This window comes from Ursus arctos, unplaced genomic scaffold (assembly GCF_023065955.2).
Source record: "Ursus arctos isolate Adak ecotype North America unplaced genomic scaffold, UrsArc2.0 scaffold_7, whole genome shotgun sequence".
Classification (NCBI taxonomy): domain Eukaryota; kingdom Metazoa; phylum Chordata; class Mammalia; order Carnivora; family Ursidae; genus Ursus; species Ursus arctos.
In genome coordinates this window covers 50,795,234-50,816,893 of record NW_026623089.1, presented here as the reverse complement: position 1 = coordinate 50,816,893, position 21,660 = coordinate 50,795,234, and the positions used below count along the sequence as shown (strand labels likewise).

Below are 21,660 nucleotides of genomic sequence, written 5' to 3'. Positions count from 1 at the left end.
ATGATTTGTGTTCATCTAGTAAGCAATGGAATTAGCTTTCAGCATAAGAACATTGAACAGGGGTGCCTGGGTGACTCAGTCAGTTAAGTGTGCCTTCAGCTCAGGTAATGATCCCGGGTTCCTGGGAATGAGTCCTGCATCAGGCTCCCTGCTCAGTGGGGAGTCTGCTACTCCCTGTCCCTCTGCTCCCCTCTGCTCATGTGCTCTCTCTCTCTCAAAATAAATAAATAAAATCTTAAAAAAAAAAAAAGGACTATCTGAACATGTGAGTTTCCATTTGCATTTTGGCTTTCATCTCATGCATGCTGATTTCAATATATTTTCTAGAATAGAGTAAGAAAATGTGTACAGCAATTTTCATGTAAGAAATTCTTACCTTCTCAAGGCACATCAGTTTGGTTACTTGTGACAACAGGCTCTGGCTCTTTAGCCACATTTAGTTGCTAGTAAATCCTATTTTGCTGTTACCTGCAAATGCAGGATTGTAGATATATGAAGGTAGTGGATGTGATCATTGATCACTCACAAAATTAGGAATGATTAGAAATGATATTGAAGTGATTACTTGGCTATTTGCCTTCTAGAGGCTGAGGCTGGGCTTTATTAGTGCATCCCTAGGAGAACCATTTCTTTTTTTTTTTTTTTTAATATTTTATTTATTTATTTGACAGAGAGACAGCCAGAGAGAGAGGGAATACAAGCAGGGGGAGTGGGAGAGGAAGAAGCAGGCTCCCAGTGGAGGAGCCTGATGCGGGGCTTAATCCCAGAATGCTGGGATCACGCCCTGAGCCAAAGGCAGACGCTTAACGACTCAGCCACCCAGGCGCCCCTAGTAGAACCATTTCTAAGTCTCTTAGATTCAGTGAACTAACATAACTGGTAACCCCAGCCAAATATGACTCATTATAGGAATGCATCTCTTGCCCCATTGTCCTCGGGTATATTGGATTTGTTTCTCACATAGGCCATCTTAATATAACAAGAAATATGGTATCTCTCAACCCCAAGCCAAAATCTCCTGAGCCCAGTGGAAGAGATTTTCCACATCCATGTATCAGTTTTGAAAATACTTTGATTGGAACTGCCTAGGTTACATACCCGCTATTGAGCCAGTTACTATATCAGAGGTGGGGATTTTGGCCAGCCTTGGATATATTCTTATTCTTCATCCTGTGTGTCATGTGTGCCCGTGTAGATGTGGGTGTGTGAGCCAGTGGTGTTTGTATGTATGGGGTAGTAGATGGATTCAGGGGGACACTCTAATCAATAACTCCGCCAGGGCCTTGTAGAGTGAAGGAGGTGGTGTCATTCCTTCAGCATGAGAAAAATCCATAGCATAAAAAAACCCATTTCTATAGCATGTATAGAAAATATTTGTGAAAACAAGGGAACCATCCCCCTACTGATGATCTCGTTCCTCAGGGTCCAGCCAAAGTCTGTCTTCTTTATAAAACTCTCCTAATCATCCAGCTTGGAAACATCTCCTCTGGCTGTTTGTACTTTATACTTCGTATTATTGCTGTGTATAATGTGCATGTTTTATCTCGCCTACTGCTGCTTGAAGTCAGGAAGCTAGTTGAATAACTCTTAGTGCCTCATAGTTAATTACTTCATTGCAATATAACAGGCTCTAAACTTTTGTTGAATAAATAAATTCTTAAGTAACTCCTTAAAGATGTTTTATGATTGTGTTTGTAGTGCTCAGTGTTGCAAAGTGGTTGCATGTATTAGCGGTAAACTCTTACCTGTTTCTAAGAGTTGATAGAATCCTTACTGGAACACTTGATGGTTTTTGGACCTTTCATTTTTCTTGTTATAGGTAGTGAGCTTGTGTACAAAAGAAATCCAATACCGCAGGACAGTAGAGGCAAGAGAAAAGCCCCTAGATTGCATTTTTGTTCTTTCTGGTGACTGTAGTGAACTTCGATTATAATAATAATTTCTTCCTTTTGTCCATGGGGAAAATTCCTTCGGAAGTAAAAAATATACTTCTGCATAAACAGTAACATTTTATTAAGGCCCTGTGGTCAGTGTTTTCTTTTCTTTCTTTTTTAAATGCAGAATTGCTTATTTGGTGGAGGAATAAATTTTCTTAAAGAGTGGATTTACAAAGGTCTCAGTCACCTATCAGAATGATTAATCTTTTTCCTTTGGGTTAGCAAGTCCTTAATTAGTAAGACTATTTGCAATGTATTCAGAACTCTAAAAACATTGAGGATTAGCAATACCACTCTTAATTTTGTAGCGTACTGTGTAACATAATGTGCTATGTAACCAATGGATAATACCACAAAATGGTCTTTTAAAGAAATCTGTCTCGTTGACTCATCTAGGAGGGGTCACTTGAAAACAAATATAGCAAAAGAATCAAATTCAGATGTCTTAGGTTTTCTCGAATTCCTTTAAGCTTGACATAGCAATATAAACTGTTGTACTCCCTGAGCCCTAGAGCTGAAGTCTGAAAAACCATGTCAGTTTTTGAGTAAACAAGTAGAAATACAAGAGAATTATTTCCTTCAAAAATAAACAGTTCAAATACGTTGTCTTTGAAGTTAACCACATTAGAGATTTGAACATTTTCTTGTTTTATAGGCATGACTGAGGGAAGTCTTAGGCTCCTCCTAAAATAGAGTTTTTCAAAAAATTGTTTTCCCTAAAGAGAGATGAGACCTTAGTTATCATTTTTACTTCTTAGTTTTGTTGAAGATTAAAGCCGTTAAGCTGTAGAAGTGTTGCAGGCTTACAACCTCAGTGCTGTCTCTGTTCTCACACACTCAGGATGAACGGAGTATATTCTGTTTTAACATGGGATAGCATGTTGACACACATGAAAGCATACTGACAAAATTCTACTTTGTCTTTTTTGTTTTACTTAGCGCTTTCTTATCCAAAGGTATAGAACTGGGTAGTTGCCTTTGAAATATTAAAATAAAACATAGTTACACTATTTAATTCAGTAAGTAGTACTCAGTGTATAGTATTAAATATAATATTTTAGTAAAAAAGAAAGGAAAACATTTGTCTTTCTGGGTGTGTGTGTGTGTGTGTGGGGAAGTGTAGGTTCTTCTCTCTGTTGTAGGTTTGACTTCTTTGGGTTTTTCCCTGTGTTTGAATATTATAAGGATGCTCTGTAGAAAAATATATAAACATCTGGGGCGCCTGGGTGGCACAGCGGTTAAGCGTCTGCCTTCGGCTCAGGGCGTGATCCCGGCGTTATGGGATCGCGCCCCACATCAGGCTCCTCCGCTATGAGCCTGCTTCTTCCTCTCCCACTCCCCCTGCTTGTGTTCCCTCTCTCGCTGGCTGTCTCTATCTCTGTCAAATAAATAAATAAACTCTTAAAAAAAAAAAAAAAGAAAAATATGTAAACTTTTAGATTTACACTCACAGGTCCTTGGAATTGGGAGAGATACTAAGTTTTCTTGGCCAGCCTACTACATTAGGCAAGAATCCCTTCTTGAGCACTCCTCTTCCCCTACTTGTGTACCATTCCTCCCCTAGATTCAGCACAAATAAGGGAAGAGGAGTACATTTTTCCAGTAATGGAAACACATACACACCAGAGACCTTTGACTTATGTGAAGCTTGAATAAACTACATTCCTGAGAAGATTTGCTAATATCCTGTAGATATCAAGTCCAATTCAGAGCTCTTTAAATGATCTGTTGACCAAGATGTTGCATCTTTATACTTATAAAACGGGTCTATACTCATTAGCAGGCTCTCTAGCTATTCCCTTTTGGAAGTGTTTCCAGAGACTGCTGGAAAATGCTGATGGGAGTGGGGGGTAGAAACAGGGGTGGGAGGTGATGACTGAGTGCAAATTCCCTGTTAGGGTGGTACCTCCCAGAGCTGAGGTTTCCTGCAAATTATGGAGTTGGAGTGTGAAAACAATAGCGTATCTCAGCCAAGATGTGCCTCTGAAATTTTAATTTACAATTTCATGTGATTTTTAGAAACTCTTTGAACATGTTTTACAATTTTTAGATTGTTAGTGCCTGATGAGGTACTTAAAATCAGTCTAATATTTACATTGTACGGTTGAGAGAATTGAAGCCTAGAGAGGTTAACTGATACCAGTCAGGTAACACAGCTAGTTACTTAAAGCTATGAAGTATTTGAGTTGAGATTTGATCCCAAATCCTATAACTTTCCATTGTATTTATCCTCTGGAACAAGAAATGAAGTATCTGTTTTCCTTGAAGTTTTTTGTTTGTTTTGAGATAAGAATAACATATTTAAAGATTTTATCAGATGCTTTCCCTTACCTTTTCTTACTGATCCTCACATGAAGGTAACAGTCTTCAGCTGAGGAAATAGACACAGAGAAGTTAAGATTCCCTAAGTAGTGAGCTCTCAGTTCACACTCAGGACCTAGGACTCACATTTCCTGCTGTTTATGTTACACTTATGAAGCTGTAAATTGAGAACTTGTCAAAGTGAATTCTGTGTGTGCTAGATAAGCACATTAGTTAAATAAATTCTGTGGCACTGTGCTTAGTAACCTTTAGATTTTTGTCTTTCACGTTCTCTTGACACGTATGTAGCCCTTCCCCTCTTCCCAAGAATAAATACTGTATTCCCTTGTGGGATATACTTAATGGTATGCTTTGCAAATGGATTAACTCCTTGAACTTGAATTTGAAGCAGATTTCTAATTAAAAAGCCTTGAGCAAACCAATTTTGCTTATGTTTAAGAGCTGAAGTGTTCAGTTGAGAGAGCAATTTCTCGTAATTTTAATTTACTTTGGAGATTTTGCACTTTCCCCTGATATTAATGATTTCAGTCTTGTCTTTATCATTATCAATTATAATAAAATGAGGTAACTATTATTGGTTAGAAAGTTTAATCTGCGCAAGATTACACAATTAGTGAGTGGCAGAGATAGGATTCAAACCTGAATCTGTCTTACTAAAGATTTTTCTTAATTAGCTATAATATTCAAATATTATATAACCAACAGCAACAGGAATCAACGGTAATTTGTATGATTAAAAAATTAAGCACACCCTTTGCTTCAAAAAGTATTCCTATATTATATTTGAAACAAGTACTACTAATCCTCTAAAAAGCTATTAATCTTTTAATACTATTAGTAATTTGAAATCCTATGAAAATGTTCTACCAGATCTGAGATGGTAGTGATGAGAACTCCTTTTCATTTAAAATGACCTGCAGTCATGATTAGCCTTGGACCTCATATAAATAATAATAAAGGCAACCTTTTAAAAGAAATGAAATGTTCCATTAGCCTACTTTTAAGAATAGGGCCACAACATTTCATTAAATTCAAATGATATTTAAAAACCTCAATTTCATAATGCTTGATAATCATAGGAAAAAAGAAGTGGGGGGAGGGTAATAGAGATCTGTGAACAGGAAGGGGGAAGTAAAGGGATGTGATAAAAAAGAAAAAGGCTCAACTCCGTTTAGCTATTTCTGATTTCTGTATAGCCTCCAACCTTAGATACCTCATCTTTTCAGCTTTTCACTCAGCTCTGAGCTGTGAATGGGAGTTTGTGAGAAACTTCTTGTTATGAACTAGGTGCTATTAAGGTTTTTGTCTAGCTTTGTGTATGTACCTGTGAAGTGAGTAGTATAGACTAAAATGCTTTTCATACTACACCATGACTCAATTTGGTTGTAGCACAACTGGTATTTTATAAAAGGAAAATAGAATAGAAAATTTCAGTGCATTGAATATGGTAAGCATTAATATTGCTTTGTGAAACATTGTTCAACTGGGTATAAGTATAGCATACTAGGTTGCAATACAAAACGTCTTTTTCACAGTGAGTTTCGTTTTCTATCCCCAAATTTAGTGGTTTAAAATAACCACCATTTTATTAGAGTTCATGATTTAGTGGATCAGGAATTCAGACGTGGTTTGTCTGATTGATTCCTCTGCTCCGTGTGGTACTGACTAGTATCACTTGGAGGTATTTAGCTGACAACAGGTCTGGTCTGGAGTGTTGAGATTGTTCTTACTTGTCTGATGCTTTGTTGAGGATGGCTGGAAAGCTTGGCTCAACTCTGCTTCTCTTCCTCTCCACGTAGTTCGTGAATCTCTCTGTGTGGTTTCTTCAACCTCTTAGTTGGGCTTCTTACCTGGCAGTTCAGGTCTCCAAGAGACCAAGAAGGAGCTGGCAGTCCTCTTAAGGATAGCCTGGAATCTGTTATAGCATCACATCATATACTCTATTGGTCAGAGGACGGAATATAGACTCTTGTCTCCAGGAAACTGAGGCCATTTTTAATCTGCTACAATTATGGTAAAATAATTTTGGAAAACATGACTGAATTATATTTCCAAGCTTTTAATTCTGTTATTGCCCCTTGAAAGATGATTACTTTTTATAGTCCCCAATTCCCCATTGGAAAATATATCTAGTTTTGGTTTCAAAGTTCAGAATTTAATTTAAATGTATATATTATTTTTCCATGAAATACTGAGTGTTTTTGGTTTTTGAAGAAATGATTTAAGATTCAAAAATTTCTGTGAAGTCTTATGTTTGCTATCTGACACTACCTAAAAAGTCTATTTGGCATGCAAAAGGAGCTGCTTTCTTACAATGCCTAAAGATTACATTTGGATTTAATAACTCCCTTCACATACAGGCTGAGGCTGTTATGTTTTTGTTGAAAACAGAAAGGGTGAGAAATCTGCTTCTGTTCCCCACACACATTCCACCACTTTTCAGTAAAGAAAACAAAAATGTTGAATAAAAGAAAACGTTAGAAAACCGTTCCAATATTTATAAAACAACCAAGTAGAAAAGATTATTTCTTAGGACATTTTTCAGATAAAAGTGCATATTCAATTTGAGACCATATTTATATTTCTCTTTTAAAGAAAATGGTAGGGACTAGGAGTCAGAAAAAAGATGTACCTAAGGGCTATATAAGTAAATTTGTTTTGGAAGCTGTTGTGAACATTTGTGATTTCGACTTCTGAGTCTTGATAAAGACTTAGATCTTGAAAGATCTTGATAAGCAAGGCCTAGCAAGAAAGATCTTGATAAGCAAGGCCTTAGTAAGGCCTAAATTAGATTAACAGAACTGAATGTCTAGGATGGGAAATTTACTTAGCTTGGTAGTGAACTTAGCCACTTGTTCTTCATTGTGTACCCTAAATTCTAGCAGAGTGGTTAAAACATGTTTTTGTTTTTTTTTTTGTCAAAAATCACTCTTATGATTTTGACAGAAATGAAATTATGGTTGAAATTTTGAAAAATTGAGAGACCTAAGAAATGATTCTTGGTTTTAATTAGGAGTCTTGGTTAAATTAAAGATTAAAATGGCAATTCATTGGCATTTTCATTCATTCATTAAATAGATTTAATTTATTTAAGCATATATGGGAACAAAGGAAGCAATTTCTGAAAATACTCCAGATGGTGTTCCAGCTAATAGGGAAGCTGTCACTGGATCACTGCATCTTATGCGTGACATCATAATGTGGTGTTCTGAAATTTGGATATTTATAAAAGTCTCAGACTTGTAGCAGACTTTTGGGTTTATTCCTGTGACACTGTGTATGTACTGTGGTCATTAGCCCCAGTTCTAGAGTCATACCACTAGAGTTAGGATTTCTGTTCTGTAATGTGTGACTGGGCAAGTTGTTTAACTCTGAACTTCAATTTCTTCATCTGTAAAATGGCAATAATAAAACATCTCCTCATATTTGAGAGGTAAAGTGGGATAGTACTTGAAAGATATATAGCATGGTGTCTGGGGTATACTATGCACTCAGTAAGTTTTACCTATTATTCTACTTATATATAGACCTATGACTGCTAGCAGTTGATTCCAAGAATGGTTCCTCTCTTGGGGTGTTGTTCAAGTAAAACTGTTTATTCAATTGTGGACATTTGTTTGTAGTCTATCAATAGAAAACGGTTGGCACCACAAAGTAAGAAAAATTAGAAGGAAAAATCTGTTTGGCAGGTCTTTCTCCAACTCTGACCTCTTCTAGAGCTCCAGTCTTCTGAGCTTCTCTTGTGCCTTCTCCATTTTAATAAACAGCACCATTTACCTAGTCCAAATTTACCCAATATATTCCAAAATCTAGGAGTTGCTCTTGATTCCTTCCTTTCCCTTAGTCTTTCATATCTAAGTCCACCAGCAGGTTCTGTCATTCTGTCTCTAAAATGTCCATCTTCTTCTATGTCCACCACTATTATTTGTCAGCTCTATTACTATAATAGCCTTCTAATTTGGTCTTTCTCCTTTCGTGCTTCTGTAGTCCATCCTCTACACAATAACCTAGGATGATCTTTGAAAACAAAATTAGATAATTGTTATTCATCTGTTTAAAATGTTAAAACAGTGGCTTCCTGTTATGCTTATTATAACAAAATCAAAACTTCATAGGCTCATAAAAGCTAACATAATCTGCTTCTTGCTCCCACCACAACGTTTCTTCTCTCCCTTGCCTTTTTTCACATTCCTCTTTTAGCCAGCATTTTAGTGCTATCAGTAATGACCTTCCTCTACCTGGCTTTTCCTTGTCATTCAGTTCTTTCCTGCTGGAAGCCTTCCCTGACTATCTAAAAGGACCCCTTCTTTACATTGATCTGCTGGTTTTAATTCTGTGCATAGCACTTATGATCATTTGATGTTCTTACTGTTGGATTATTCATCCACATCCCCTCACTAGAATGTGAAGGCAGTTCATGTTCTTGATTGTAGTTGCATCTCTAGTGTCTTAAGCAGTCGAGTAGCTGTTCAGTAAATATTTGTTAATGAGTGAATGATTCCTGAAAGCTTGTTTGTTAAGTACCATAGACCAGATCTGTGGTGAAATAAAAATAAGAAAAATCTATTCTATAGAAACTATACTTTGTAAGATTCCAACAATACTTTGGGAAGAGCTGTTCTTATTTTGTGATTCCTTCACACATTTAAAAAAATATTTTGTTTATTTATTTATTAGACAAAGAGAGAGCGAGCGGGGAGAGGAGCAGAGGGAGAGGGACAAGCAGATTCCATGATGAGCGTGGAGGCCAACGCAGGGCTGGATCTCATGACCCTGAGATCATGACCTGAGCCGAAATCAAGAGCCGGACACTTAATCAACTGAGCCACCCAGGAACCCCTCCTTCATACATTTTTATGTTAAAATGCCCTTTCTTTAATGAAATGGTAGTGATATCCAATTGTATAATTAAAAAATGTGTTCTTGGCAGCATAAATAATTGGATAGCATGTTATCCTGTACGTCAGACTAGAGGTTTTCTTTGAGTTTCAGAGATTTGTAGTTCACTGGAAATAGAGAAGCACTGTGTAGGTAAGTGTTCCTGGGAGGGAGTTTTGCTAAGAATTTTTACTAAATAAAGTTCCATCAATCAAATGTTATTAATATTCTTCACATTCTCCTGGGAAATAAATGGTCAGGTTCCTTTTTTTTTTTTTTTTTTTTAAAGATTTTATTTATTTATTTGACAGAGAGAGACAGCCAGCGAGAGAGGGAACACAGGCAGGGGGAGTGGGAGAGGAAGAAGCAGGCTCCCAGCGGAGAAGCCTGATGTGGGGCTCGATCCCAGAACGCCGGGATCACGCCCTGAGCAGAAGGCAGATGCTTAATGACTGCGCCACCCAGGCGCCCCTAAATGGTCAGGTTCCATTTAAAGATCATATTGTTTGAATATGTAATGTTTAAGTAAAATGTGACATACGAATCTACAGCTAATAATTAAAAGAAAATAAAAATAGTAGACCTTTTATATATAATGTCTTTGGGGAAGAGTTAATACATTTAGCCATGTTTCTTGGAATAATCTTGTCCATAATGGAAGGTAACTAAAATTGCATTAGAGTTGATCAACTCTTTAAAGAAACAACCCAAGTTGTATTGAGACACAAGTGAACTTTTTTCTTTCTTTGGCTAATAAAAACTGAAATTTTAGGACTTAAGATGTCACCTATAACAAACTCCCTTTGTTTCAGGTAAGAAAACTGTTGGCTTAAGGTTATAACATTCTTTGTTAGGTCCGGGATTAGAATTCCTACCTCCTTTTCCCCAGGTTTCTGAACCTTATGCTGTGGCACACTACTTATTTTTATTTCTTAAGAAATTTCTGTTTTTGGAGTAGGATATAGATTGTCTTAGAAGTATTATTTTATTAGCTTCTTAATTTATAGGAAACGAGGAGATGTATTTTTAAGTAGTATGCAGGGAAGGCATTCCACATCCAGTGTTGTGACAGCTGGCCTTATAAGGGCTCTGCAGAGCTCTAAAAGTGGTATTTATGCTTTTAATTTTTGCCAAGTTAAGATTTGAAATTAACCAAGAAAATCATAAAGACATTTTGTTTTTGTTATTCCTGTGTTAAATGATCTTCATACATGAAAAGATGAGATGTATAAAATAAGCCCAGTTCCTCTAAAAATAAAGTGTAGTTTTGATGGGTTGTGATTTAAAAAATACATTTTAAAAAACAGGAGGAATAAGTTTTGTATTTTTAAAATATTTCAGAAAGATAATTAAAATTTAATAATATGAAAATTTTACATTAATAAAACCAATATATAGTAGAACGTTTGTAAGGTAGATCAATATGAAAAAGAAAGTAAAAATTACACATAATCCCACTTTCCAGAGAAACCCATTATGACACATTGGTATATATCTTTCCCATCTTTTTTCTTTGCATAATGGCATGTATTTTTTTAAAAAACAGTCAGGATCATACTCTACATTCCTTTTGTTTATTTTGCTTCTTCATTTAACATATCATGAGTATTTTCCTACATCCTTAAAAGGTCAATGAAAACATTTTGTAATAGCTCCATAACATTCTTCTGCAATTTATTTAACCATTACCCTATTTTTGGTTATTTAGAATATCATAATTTTTTTCTGTTATTAATGTTGAAATGAATAAATGGGTGTACAAATCTTTGTTCACATTGTTCTATTTTATTTATGATATTTGCCTAAAAAAGGAATTGGTGGCACATATTGCCAGAAAGCTTTCTAGAAATGTATTAATTTATACTTCCACTAACAATGTATGAAAGTGCTTATTTTATTGCACCCTTAACAGCAAACTGGTTGTTTTTGAAGAGAACTTTGCTATCATTTTGGGGCTTGAAGCATTTGTTGAAAAAATGCAGTAGGGTGGGTCTACGTATTTATTTAGGCTACCCGGAAGCACTTAGCTCTTTGGGGTTAGTTATCTATTTGCTTTTATAGTGGCTGACTAACCAAACTGTTAAATAAAATAGAATATTTATTTATCTACCCAAGAGCAAACTATTCTGACTCACTTATCTTGATGCAACGATTTAAGCTATAAGGAGGTTAATGAAAGTTAGAAATTTCAGTTGTCTGCTTTTTCCCTAAAGTGAAAAGATTACATTTGAAATAAGTTACTTAAAAAATTGATCAAAAAAGTTTAGGTAGGCCGCCTGGGTGTTATGCGTCTGCCTTCAGCTCAGGTCCTGGGATAGAATCCCACATTGGGCTCCCTGCTCAGGTGGGAGTCTGCTTCTCCCTCTCCCATTCCCCCTGCTTGTGCTCACTCTGGCGTTCTCTCTGTCAAATAAATAAATAAAATCTTAAAAAAAAAGTTTAATAGTTACTCAGCTGTGTGTGTGTATTTGTATGAGAGAGAGAGAGAGGGAGGGAAAAAGGGAGAAGTGGGAAAAACTGGGTGGAAGAGAGGATAGGAAAGATTAGAAAAAGAATAAAAGGCCTAGGAGAGAAAGAATAAAGATCTGCTTTTGCATGGAAAAACATATCTTTACTTTTGTCCCTACCTGATGGACTCTGAAAGAACAATCACACATTAGCCCTGTTTGCTGAAATAACATTTTTATGTCTATACCTGCTGAAATGAACTGGTACCTAAATACATTTTAAAAGAATAAGCTTTTTGAAAGTTGCATTGACTGATTATGAGTAAAAAACATTTAAAGTTTTGATTGTTAGATGAATAGGATGTGATATGGCTTTATTTTGATTAAAGATTTGAATATTGCAGACTCTTAATGACACAGAATTCAGTATATTTGTTAAAAAAAATTTCGAGTCTAGCTGTTTTGTACCAAAATTAATTAAAAAAACTTTTATTATAAAAAATCAAAACTGTGAATCACTGAAGTATTTTAGACCTGAGGAAAAGTGCACTTTATTTTTCATAGGGCCAAGTTCATTTTTTTTTTTTTTTTAGATTTTATTTATTTATTTGAGAGAGAGCAAAATCGGGGAGAAGAGGGAGCAGCAGACTCCCAGCTGATCAGGGAGCCTGACATGGGGCTCAATCCCAGAACCCTGGGATCATGACCTGAGCCAAAGGCAGACACTTAACCGACTGAGCCACCCAGGCGCCCCTCATGTTCATTTCATGTCATGCTTCCCAGAGATCTAATTTTAACCAGTGTGATTCTAATGAAGTAGTACTTACCTCATGTGCCAAGGGCTCCAATAGACACTTTATTAGAATTAATTTTTAATTTTCACAATGCCCTGAAAAGCATGTAATGGGTAAACTGAGGGACAGATAGGTTAAGAACCAGCCCAAGGTCATGCAGCTAGTAGGGAGTCAAGCAGAGGTTCCAAACATTGTCTGTGTTGCTACCTTGCTACTTAACATGGCCCATGGACCAGAAGCAATTGATGAGATCTGGGTGCATAAAGAACTGGCAAAATCTTGGCCACAGAGACCTATTGAGTTAGACCCTTATTTTAACAAGATCCCTCAAATGATGTGTATGTGTAATAAAGAAGCACCATACTACATCGTATATTAAAAATTACATTGAGGATTTGAAATCCTTTCTAAGGGTTATTCCTGATTTGACTTCAGTTCATGTGGGCTATCATTTTCCCTAAGAGGAGGAGGGAAACTGTTGAATTGTTCATGTCTCCCCCACTTTCAGATTGCTGTTCTGCAGCTTCTTTGATTCAGATCTTTTTTAATCCAGAGGAACAACTGATTTGTCTGCTTGTGGACATTTGGTCAAAGTCTCACTCAGCCAAGCATAGGTTTGTTTTTAACAGTCTTTGGTCATGGACTAAACGCACCAGATTTATAGTCCATAGGTTTCATTCTGGATAGTCATTTACCAAATTAAAGAGAACAATGCTAAAAAAAAGCATTTTTGAATGAAACTGGAAATATTTGTTGTTTTAGATGGTTAGCAAGGAACCACAGATCTGTATAAACTGGTCTCCCTACTAATTTCATTTTGTGAACATAATTATTCTGTCAGAGGAGCAATGATAGGTAAGAAAAGAAGGAAGTCTAACTTGGACAGTAGAACAGCAATGTCTAGTAGAAATGTAATGCAAGATGTGTATGTTTTAAGTTTTCTATTAGCCACATTAAAAAAGCAAAAAACAGTTTAAATTAATCTTAATATATTTTATTTAACCCAGTGTAGCAAAGTATTATTACAACATGTAATCAATATAAAATTATTTTTTTGTACTAAGTCTTGAAAAATTTGGTATTTTATATTTACAGTGTCTCAATTTGGGTGCTAAATTTTCAACAGTTAAAAAGTGAAATACAGTCCAATGAAAACAAAATTGTGTTTGATGGAAAATATTTTACATTGCTTTGGTTTTAAAATTTAATTAAATAAAATAAAAAATTGTTATTTCGATCACATTGGGCACATTTCAGTATCATATGTTGGATTGTGTTTCTAATATAACTGGTTTCAGACCTATGGAATTGATCACACCCTATATGGCCAGTAAGTGAATGCCACTGGAGGATATGTTAATATAAATAATACTTTACAGAGAATAAAGGGGGAATAAAGAAAAGCTATGTAGGTCATAAAGCTTATAATGATTTTACTCCCTCCTATCCTTACCGCAGTTGAAATTTACCTGTCTTATTAATGGTTTAGAATCAGTTTCTTAACCCTTTAGCCCCACTAAATTGTAAGGTTAGGGCCAGGAGTTAGGGTTCTTCCATCCTCCCCCCCCCCACCCGGTGGCATTCGATGCTTGCTTCAGAGCTTTGTATACTTTTCAGAAAAGTGTGGTAAGCAGTATAGTATGAGTGGGCTAATTTGGCCCAGAGGCTTTAAAGCTTTATATGCGTACCTGGATCACCTGGTACTCGCTAAAAATACCAGTATCTGGGCCCCACCTTTCTAGATTCTGATGCACAAAGTTTATAGTGGGCCCTGGACACTTCCATGTTAAATAAGCCATTCTAAGTGTTTCTCAAGTCCAAGAACGTTTGGAGACGACCGGACTCAGCAGCTTATTCTTAAAGGCTGCGAGTTCGAATTTAACACATCCTGCTGCTGTTGTTACGCATTCGATTTTTCCCGGGCTCAGGTTTTCCCTGGAGGTTGCTGCTTTTCTTCTGCAGATGGATTTTCCAGGCTGTTAAACCCCATCCCCGAAGACTGCCCTGACAGCGCCCCGGTCCCAAGTCCTGCTAAAGCGACCTGAGCTTGCAGAGGTAGACCGTGGCCATGTGACTGACAAACCGGTTGCCAGTTGGGGCGGCCATTTTTGAGGCGGGCACCCAACCTCATGCCCCCTAAGCCGGGAATAGGGGGAACCTTGTTACCAAGACTCAAGATGGCCACCGCGCCCGCTAGCCACTCTGCTAGCCAGCGCGCCAGGGAGCCGACACGAGACACGCGGGCGGCTCGCCTCGGCCGGAGGCGCCCGGGGCTCATCTCCGGCCGCCGGCCGTGGGCGGAGTGCCCGCCCCCTCCCGGCGCAGCCAATCAGCGCGTGGGGCTGTCTCGGCGGGGGCCGCCGGCGTGCGGGGTGTGTGAGGACGCGCTCCCGGTCGCCGAGTGCCTGAGCAGAGGAGCAGTTGCCGTGGTACCTGCTGCTGCTGCTGCCGCCGGTGCGGACGCAGAGCATCTGAGGCGAGCGCTGGTGCGTGGGGCAGGAAAGTGAAGCCATGACGTCCATCAGGTAATGAGAGAGGGCGGCAGCCTAAAGTGCTCGCCTGCTGGGCGTTAGCCTCCCGACTGCTGAGAACTGTCGCTCCTTTTCTTGAGTGGTCTGCAGCCTCCCCATGGCACGGGTCCCCTTTACGTTGGAGGTTCTCTCTGCACTTTTCGTTTGGTCATTTCTGCTCTCAGAAGTTTTTGGCTCTCCGGCACATGGCGGAGCCCTGTAACTAGCCACACCGCTGAGGTGACCCTCGCCCAGATTCCAGGGTTTGAAGCTTGCTTGTGTGTGTAGTGGATTTCTCATGAAAAAAAAAAAAAAAATGCAGCTACCTTTACCCCCCGGGGGTGACCCAGCGCCTGAGGAAGTGTGACGTGGACCGTGTGTGGCCATGCCTGCATGTCATGCCTTCTGACAACTTCGTTGGTGGCCATGAGCAGACCAACATATTTCGCCCTTCTCTGATGCAGATACATAGCCCCTAAGTTGCAAAATTGTGTGTTCCTAAAATGTTTGCTTATGACTGGAATTAGTGCTCTGGTTCCCCAAGGTACCATCTGTTTACCTACTTTTATCTGAGTCACAAGTGAAATGACTTTTGTGAGATAGTAGGTATATAGTGAGAGCAATGAACAGGAGACTTACTCCTAATTGCTCTTCCAAAGTTGTGAAGGTTTGTTTTTTTTTGTTTTTGTTTTTGTTTTGTTAATGGTGACAGCTTAATGGGCTGCTCCACTTTCTGCAGGTAGCATTGACTGAATATTTAACTATGCTAATGAGACTATTTATAAAAAGAGATAAATTGCTTTATTTACCCAGTGTTCTGAACTGCCTCTTTTAAAGTAGACCTTGGCGTTCATTGTCCCAGGGAAAGGAAGGCTCTAGCATAAACTGAAGAGAATAAACTAAATTAATTTTTGGTCTGTGAGCTTCCCACAATCTAAGCCCTGATGATATCTCAGTGCTAATTTTGACAATATAATATTTAAGAGATGACTTGGGAACCTAATCCTCAGGTAAGATAAGGTAAGATGCAACTGTGCTGAACTCGGAGACCCACATGGAAAGGTTTCACAGTAAGTTATGTTGGGGCATAAGAGTCTAGCTTTTAATGCCAAGAGTGTTTTCGGATGAATTAACTTTATGCTGTCAAGTAAATCTCTCCTCACCTCACTCCCACTTCCACTTCCATACTTGCAGCCTGCTGCTAATTAGGAGTGTGGGTCAAATACTTTGTTAAGAATCAGTTCTTACGTGGACACAATTTTAATTGACCATTGTCTTCCTGGCTGCTCTTCAGTGGAGAAACACTAATCTAAAGCTTCTGTTGCTGGCAAGTGACAACCGGATGGGTGTTTCAGTGTAGGGGTTGAATGGCTGTTGTTTTCAAGACTGAATTAGAGGTTGACATCAGCCTTATTTGACTTATGGAAGGATTGATAATTGCTAATAGTTAAATTTTATGGTTGTTTCTTCAGATATTTGTTTGTATTTTACATAGTCTTGAATTATAGTGATGACCCCCCAATTTTTTTATTTTTATTTTTTTAAAGATTTTATTAATTTACTTGACAGAGTCCACGCACGCACAAGCAGTAGGAGCGGCAGGTAGGGGGAGAGAGAAGAAGTAAATTTCTTGAAAAAGCTGCTTCTATGGACAAAAATTGTCAAGTATTGTGAGAAACAATTATAGCAACTCTTTTGCTTTGCTTTAGTCCTCTAAGGAACTTGATAACTTAGAACTTAGGTTGACGAGTAGGCAGGGAGACTTACTGAAGTTGAAGCAACTCTCTCTATAGATGCTGGCAGTTTTGAATGAGTTGGTAATCCTGCAGATACCAGCCACTTTCCACTGAGGACTGCATTCAGTGAATTTTGTCAGTTTTAGTTTCCGCAAACATGGTATTAGGCTTGCTCCCATTTTGTGCCAAGTCTAACAGTAGCCCAAAGGTAGGTATTATTGATCGGCTTTTACTGGTGAGGAGAGTGATCAAGATCACGAAATTATCCAAATCTGACTTTATGTCCAATGTTGTTTTTTACACTATACTTAAAATAATTGTTGCTAAATATAGTAATATGTAAGTTTTTGGCAATGACAGAATGTAAGATTGGAAACCAGTGAGGACTAATAGTGGTCAGCATACCTGGGTTCTAACTGAGTCATTTTTCTTGAGTTAATTGATTTTCCTTTTCTTTTCTTCTCTGGACATTTTTTTTTTTTTTTTAAAGATTTTATTTATTTACTTGACAGAGATAGAGACAGCCAGCGAGAGAGGGAACACAAGCAGGGGGAGTGGGAGAGGAAGAAGCAGGCTCATAGCGGAAGAGCCTGATGTGGGGCTCGATCCCATAACGCCGGGATCACGCCCTGAGCCGAAGGCAGACGCTTAACCGCTGTGCCACCCAGGCGCCCCTGGACATTTTTTAATGAAATACTCAGTGATAATGATATTAATATGTATCCCACAGTGTTGTTGGGTAGGTGTGAAAGTGCTTTTAAATTCTAGGGCATTTTGTAAATGCAGTGTTCTCTCAAAGCAATTTGAATCTCTTAGAGAATAGTGTTGTCTGAAAAAAAAGTTTGAATTTTAAATTTTTAAATAGGAAGCAAACTTAACTATCTGATTCCCTCATTTTCCATTTCAAGAAACTTCAAGAAGCTAAGAGATACTGCTGTTTGTTTAGCTCAACCAAACAATTGTAGATCTTGAACTAGAATCCAGATCTCTAGACCCCTGGTTCATTGCCCTTTACAATTTAGTATTCACCTATTAGGAATTCATAAATAATTTAAATCAAAAGCATTTTTTAAAAACTTAAGATCTTTGAATGAATTTGACTGGAGATACTGTCTTTTCGACTAATTATTTGTATTCTACTCTGCGACATCATTACTGATGAAGAGTCTAAATTTACAGCCTCTAAAACCAATAATCCTTGAAGAATAACTTTTGTCTTTTGTTTATGCATCAGATTCCAGCTGGTCTTTATTTGGGAAATGATAGAACATATTTGATAAGTTGATGCTTTTGTCATTTTTAATTGGCTCGATAGGAAAGTTGATGCTTGTGCTAAATTCAGGAGATATTGGAAGTTCATGTGCAGTGTCAGGACTAGATGAGAATCTTAGAGGGCACCTGAGTGGCTCATTCGGTTAAGCATCTGCCTTCAGGTCAGGTCATGATCTGGGGGGTTGCCTGGATCAAGTCCTGCATTGGGCTCCCTGCTCAGAAGGGCGTCTGCTTCTCCCTCTCCCTCTGCCCCTCTGCCTGCTCCTGTGCACTCTCTCTCAATTAAATAAATAAAAAACCCTTAAAAAAAAAAAGTCTTAGAGGGCATTTTACCCTTTTCCTTTCTCTATACTGGACCTTGAGGTTCAAAGTGAAGGGTATGTCCTAGTTAGGCAGTGGTAGAGCTTAAGATAGAACTTAGGTCTCCTACTTTATGTACTTTTCACTGAGCAACACTGTTTGAAAATGCTGCTCTGAATATTGCCTTGTTTTCCTAACTTCAATGCCTAGACTGGTTTTGGACATTGCTTTAGAGCTTGATTTTGTGCCAGGGAAGACTAGGAAAATGAGGTAGGGAGACAGAGTGTTTGCTATAGAGCTAAGGAACCCTATTCTTTGGCCTGTCCAGACAGGTCAAATTTGGTCTATTCTGGGACTTTACATGACTGTGCCCTACATGATGATTCTGGAACTACTTTTGTGGGTTAGGCCTACATTGGAAAATTTATGTGGGCTGTGGGTTGGGTCCTAGGGTATTTTTCTCCTAACACTCAAGACTTCTGAAATGCGTCCAATAAGATCTGCCAAGCCACTCAGATGGTGAACATTCATATGTAGACTAAAATGTGGCTAAGATTGAAACTGCCTTGCTTAGTTGAGTTAGTTTCTTTGGAGCCTTTAAATAGAGTTTTCAGACTCCTTGCAGGACCTACAGTGTCTTTTATAGGAATTGTAAATTTCAGATTACTATGCAACCTTTTTTATGCTATGGGACTTCTTAGGCAGATGAGCTTTTAAAATAAAATGTAATTGTTTCATTTATGAAATATTCTGAAGAATGAAAACAGACATCCTTCTCATACAGAACTGTGCAATGTTGTCAGTTGTTAATGTGTATATTTGTAAATAGGTCATCTTTGTTTGAAAAAGCATACAAGGTTTTCTAGCTACAAATCTTCCCAGCCACAGTATTGCTACATTAAGAACTGTCAAAGATAAAAGGGAACCAAAATGATTGCCTAGACTGTTTGATGTTAACCCTTTCCTGTAACATGGGTTAACAGTCTTGTTTCTTTACCTCTTCATGCCTACTCGATTTTAAATTGTTATTTAAAAAATACTATAATAAAACATAAGTATGGATTTTTATTTTCAAATATCAAAGCTAGCTTATAAATAGGATGACCATATGTCCCAGTTTGCCCAGGACAATCCTGGATCATGCTAGTTATCCTGGCATAATTATTAATAGCTCTTCCTTTATTCTCACAAGTGTCCCATTTGGGTAATAAATTATCTGGTCATCTACTTATGCACCGTAATAACTTTGTTGTAGTAGATTTTAAATAGGACCAAAAGATAATGGAATATTAGCCTATATTTTGGCTGAACTTTGGTATTTTTCATTGGTCAGACATTTTTATTGTATTGAGAGTTCTGGATGTCCAGATGTAAGTATATAAAACACGAAAGCACATGATTTGAAGTTGGGAATTATTTGTTTGACTTTTGGCAGGTTATATAACCTTTCTGAACCCCTTATTTCTGTTAGATAGAGATAATTGCAATACCTGTCCTATGGGGCTATTGTGAGGATTTAAAAACAATAACAAAAAAAAAAATAAAGACAGGAACATATAAAAATGTTTATTTATTTATTTTTTTAAAGATTTTTATTTATTTACATGACAGAGAGACAGCCAGCGAGAGAGGGAACACAAGCAGGGGGAGTGGGAGAGGAAGAAGCAGGCTCCCATCGGATGTGGGACTCGATCCCGGAACGCCGGGATCACGCCCTGAGCCAAAGGCAGACGCTTAACGACTGTGCTACCCAGGCGCCCCTAAAAATGTTTAAGCTACAAATTATAAGGGTTAGTCATGTCACATATGTACTTCTGAAAATTGAATTTAAAATGAACAGTTTTGGAGTGCCTGGCTGGCTCAGTCGGAAGAACATCCAGCTTGATCTCGGGGTCATGAGTTCAAGCCCCATGTTGGGTGTAGAGATAACTAAAAAAATTAAATAAAATGAACAATTTTATCTAGTTTAAGGGAACTTACTATTTAATAGAGCATAGACTATCTTTTAGAAGTGTTTTACTCTTATGGGCAGCAGGGAATTAATAGTAGGTGAAGATACATATGGAGATATTTTGGGGGGGAGGGCTGAAATTTCAACATTATTGGTATGCTGAAAAGAATGATCCTTTGGGAAGCAAAAAAACAGATGATGCTGGACAGAGGGAAGAGTTTTTTTTTTTTTTTTGGTCAAAAAGAGATGTATTACTTGGGATGCCTGGGTGGCTCAGTCGGTTAAGTGTCTGCCTTTGGCTTAGTTCATGCTCCCAGGGTCCTAGGATCGAGTTCCTCATTAGGCTCCTTGCTCAGCGGGGAGCCTACTTCTCCCTCCGCCCACTGCTCTCCCTGCTTGTACGCTTTCTCTCTCTCTCCGCCAAATAAATAAAATCTTAAAAAAAAAAGAGAGATTTACTACATAAATTAGTGTCTCATTAGTAGGGAAGACTATAAACTTTTATCTTTTTGTCAAAAAAAGAGTTTTATTAAATAAGTTACTGTATCAGAGATCATTTTCTTGAGTATGCAAGAAGGCATATTCAGAATACAAATGCAAGAATTGGCCTTACAGAGCCTAAGGGACACAAATATTTCCTTAGTCTATTCACTTGGCTTATGAAAAAAATGCCAGTGATATAATTTACATACAGTAAAATCACAGATCCTAAGTTCACTGAATTTTGAATATGAATATATATATATTTATTTGTATAAATACAACTCAGGTCAATATATAAAACAAGTTCATTTCCCCTGCCTCTTTCGATCAGTCCTACTCCCTGTCCCATCCAGGCAACCATTTTCTGACTTCTATTGGTAGATATTGGTTTGCCTGTTGTAGAACTTCATTTACATGGAATTATATGGTAAGTACTATTTGTGTCTATTTACTTTTATCTGATTATTTTTGTTCAATAATTTGAGATTCATCCATTTTGATGTGTATATCAGTAGTTTGTTCCTTTTCATTGCTGAGTAATATTCCATTATACAGAGATAGTAACAATTATCTTGTTGGTGGACTTTGGGTTGTTTCTAGTTTTTGGTTACTATAAATAAAGTTGCTGTGAACATTTTTTTTTTAAAGTCTTTGTATGGACTTTTGTAAATACCTAGGTGTGGAATTGCTGTGTCCTAGGATAGATGCCTGTTTAACTCGAAACCACCAAGCTTTTTCAAAATGGAAAACTGAACACATTCCACATTCCTACTAGTGGTGTTATAAGATTTCCAGTTATTCCATATTCTTTTTTTTTTTTTTTTTTAAGATTTTACTTATTTATTTGAGAGATAGAGAAAGCGTAAGCTGAGGGAGGGGCAGAGGGAGAGAGAGAGAAGACTCCCTGCTGAGCAGGGAGCCAAACACGGAGCTTGATCCCAGGACCCTGAGATCATGACCTGAGTTGAAGACAGACACTCAATCAACTGAGCCACCCAGGTGCCCCCACTTATTCCATACTCTTTTTTTT

General features: G+C 37.7%; 1 protein-coding gene across 7 annotated transcripts in view; it reads left to right on the top strand.

Moving 5' to 3' along the window:
* ADK (adenosine kinase) overlaps positions 1–21,660 on the top strand; it is a 518,384-nt gene that overhangs the window by 7,592 nt on the left and 489,132 nt on the right. The window contains exon 1 of one of the 7 annotated variants that reach the window (XM_026504503.4): positions 14,616–14,903. The exons of 4 other annotated variants lie outside the window; for them this stretch is intronic. In XM_026504503.4, coding sequence (XP_026360288.1) covers positions 14,890–14,903 — 14 coding nt within the window. In that variant the 5' untranslated portion in view covers positions 14,616–14,889. Of the gene's footprint in view, positions 1–14,615; positions 14,904–21,660 lie in introns of those variants that run through there. 2 more of the 7 variants (XM_057308801.1, XM_026504505.4) reach the window with 2 other exon arrangements.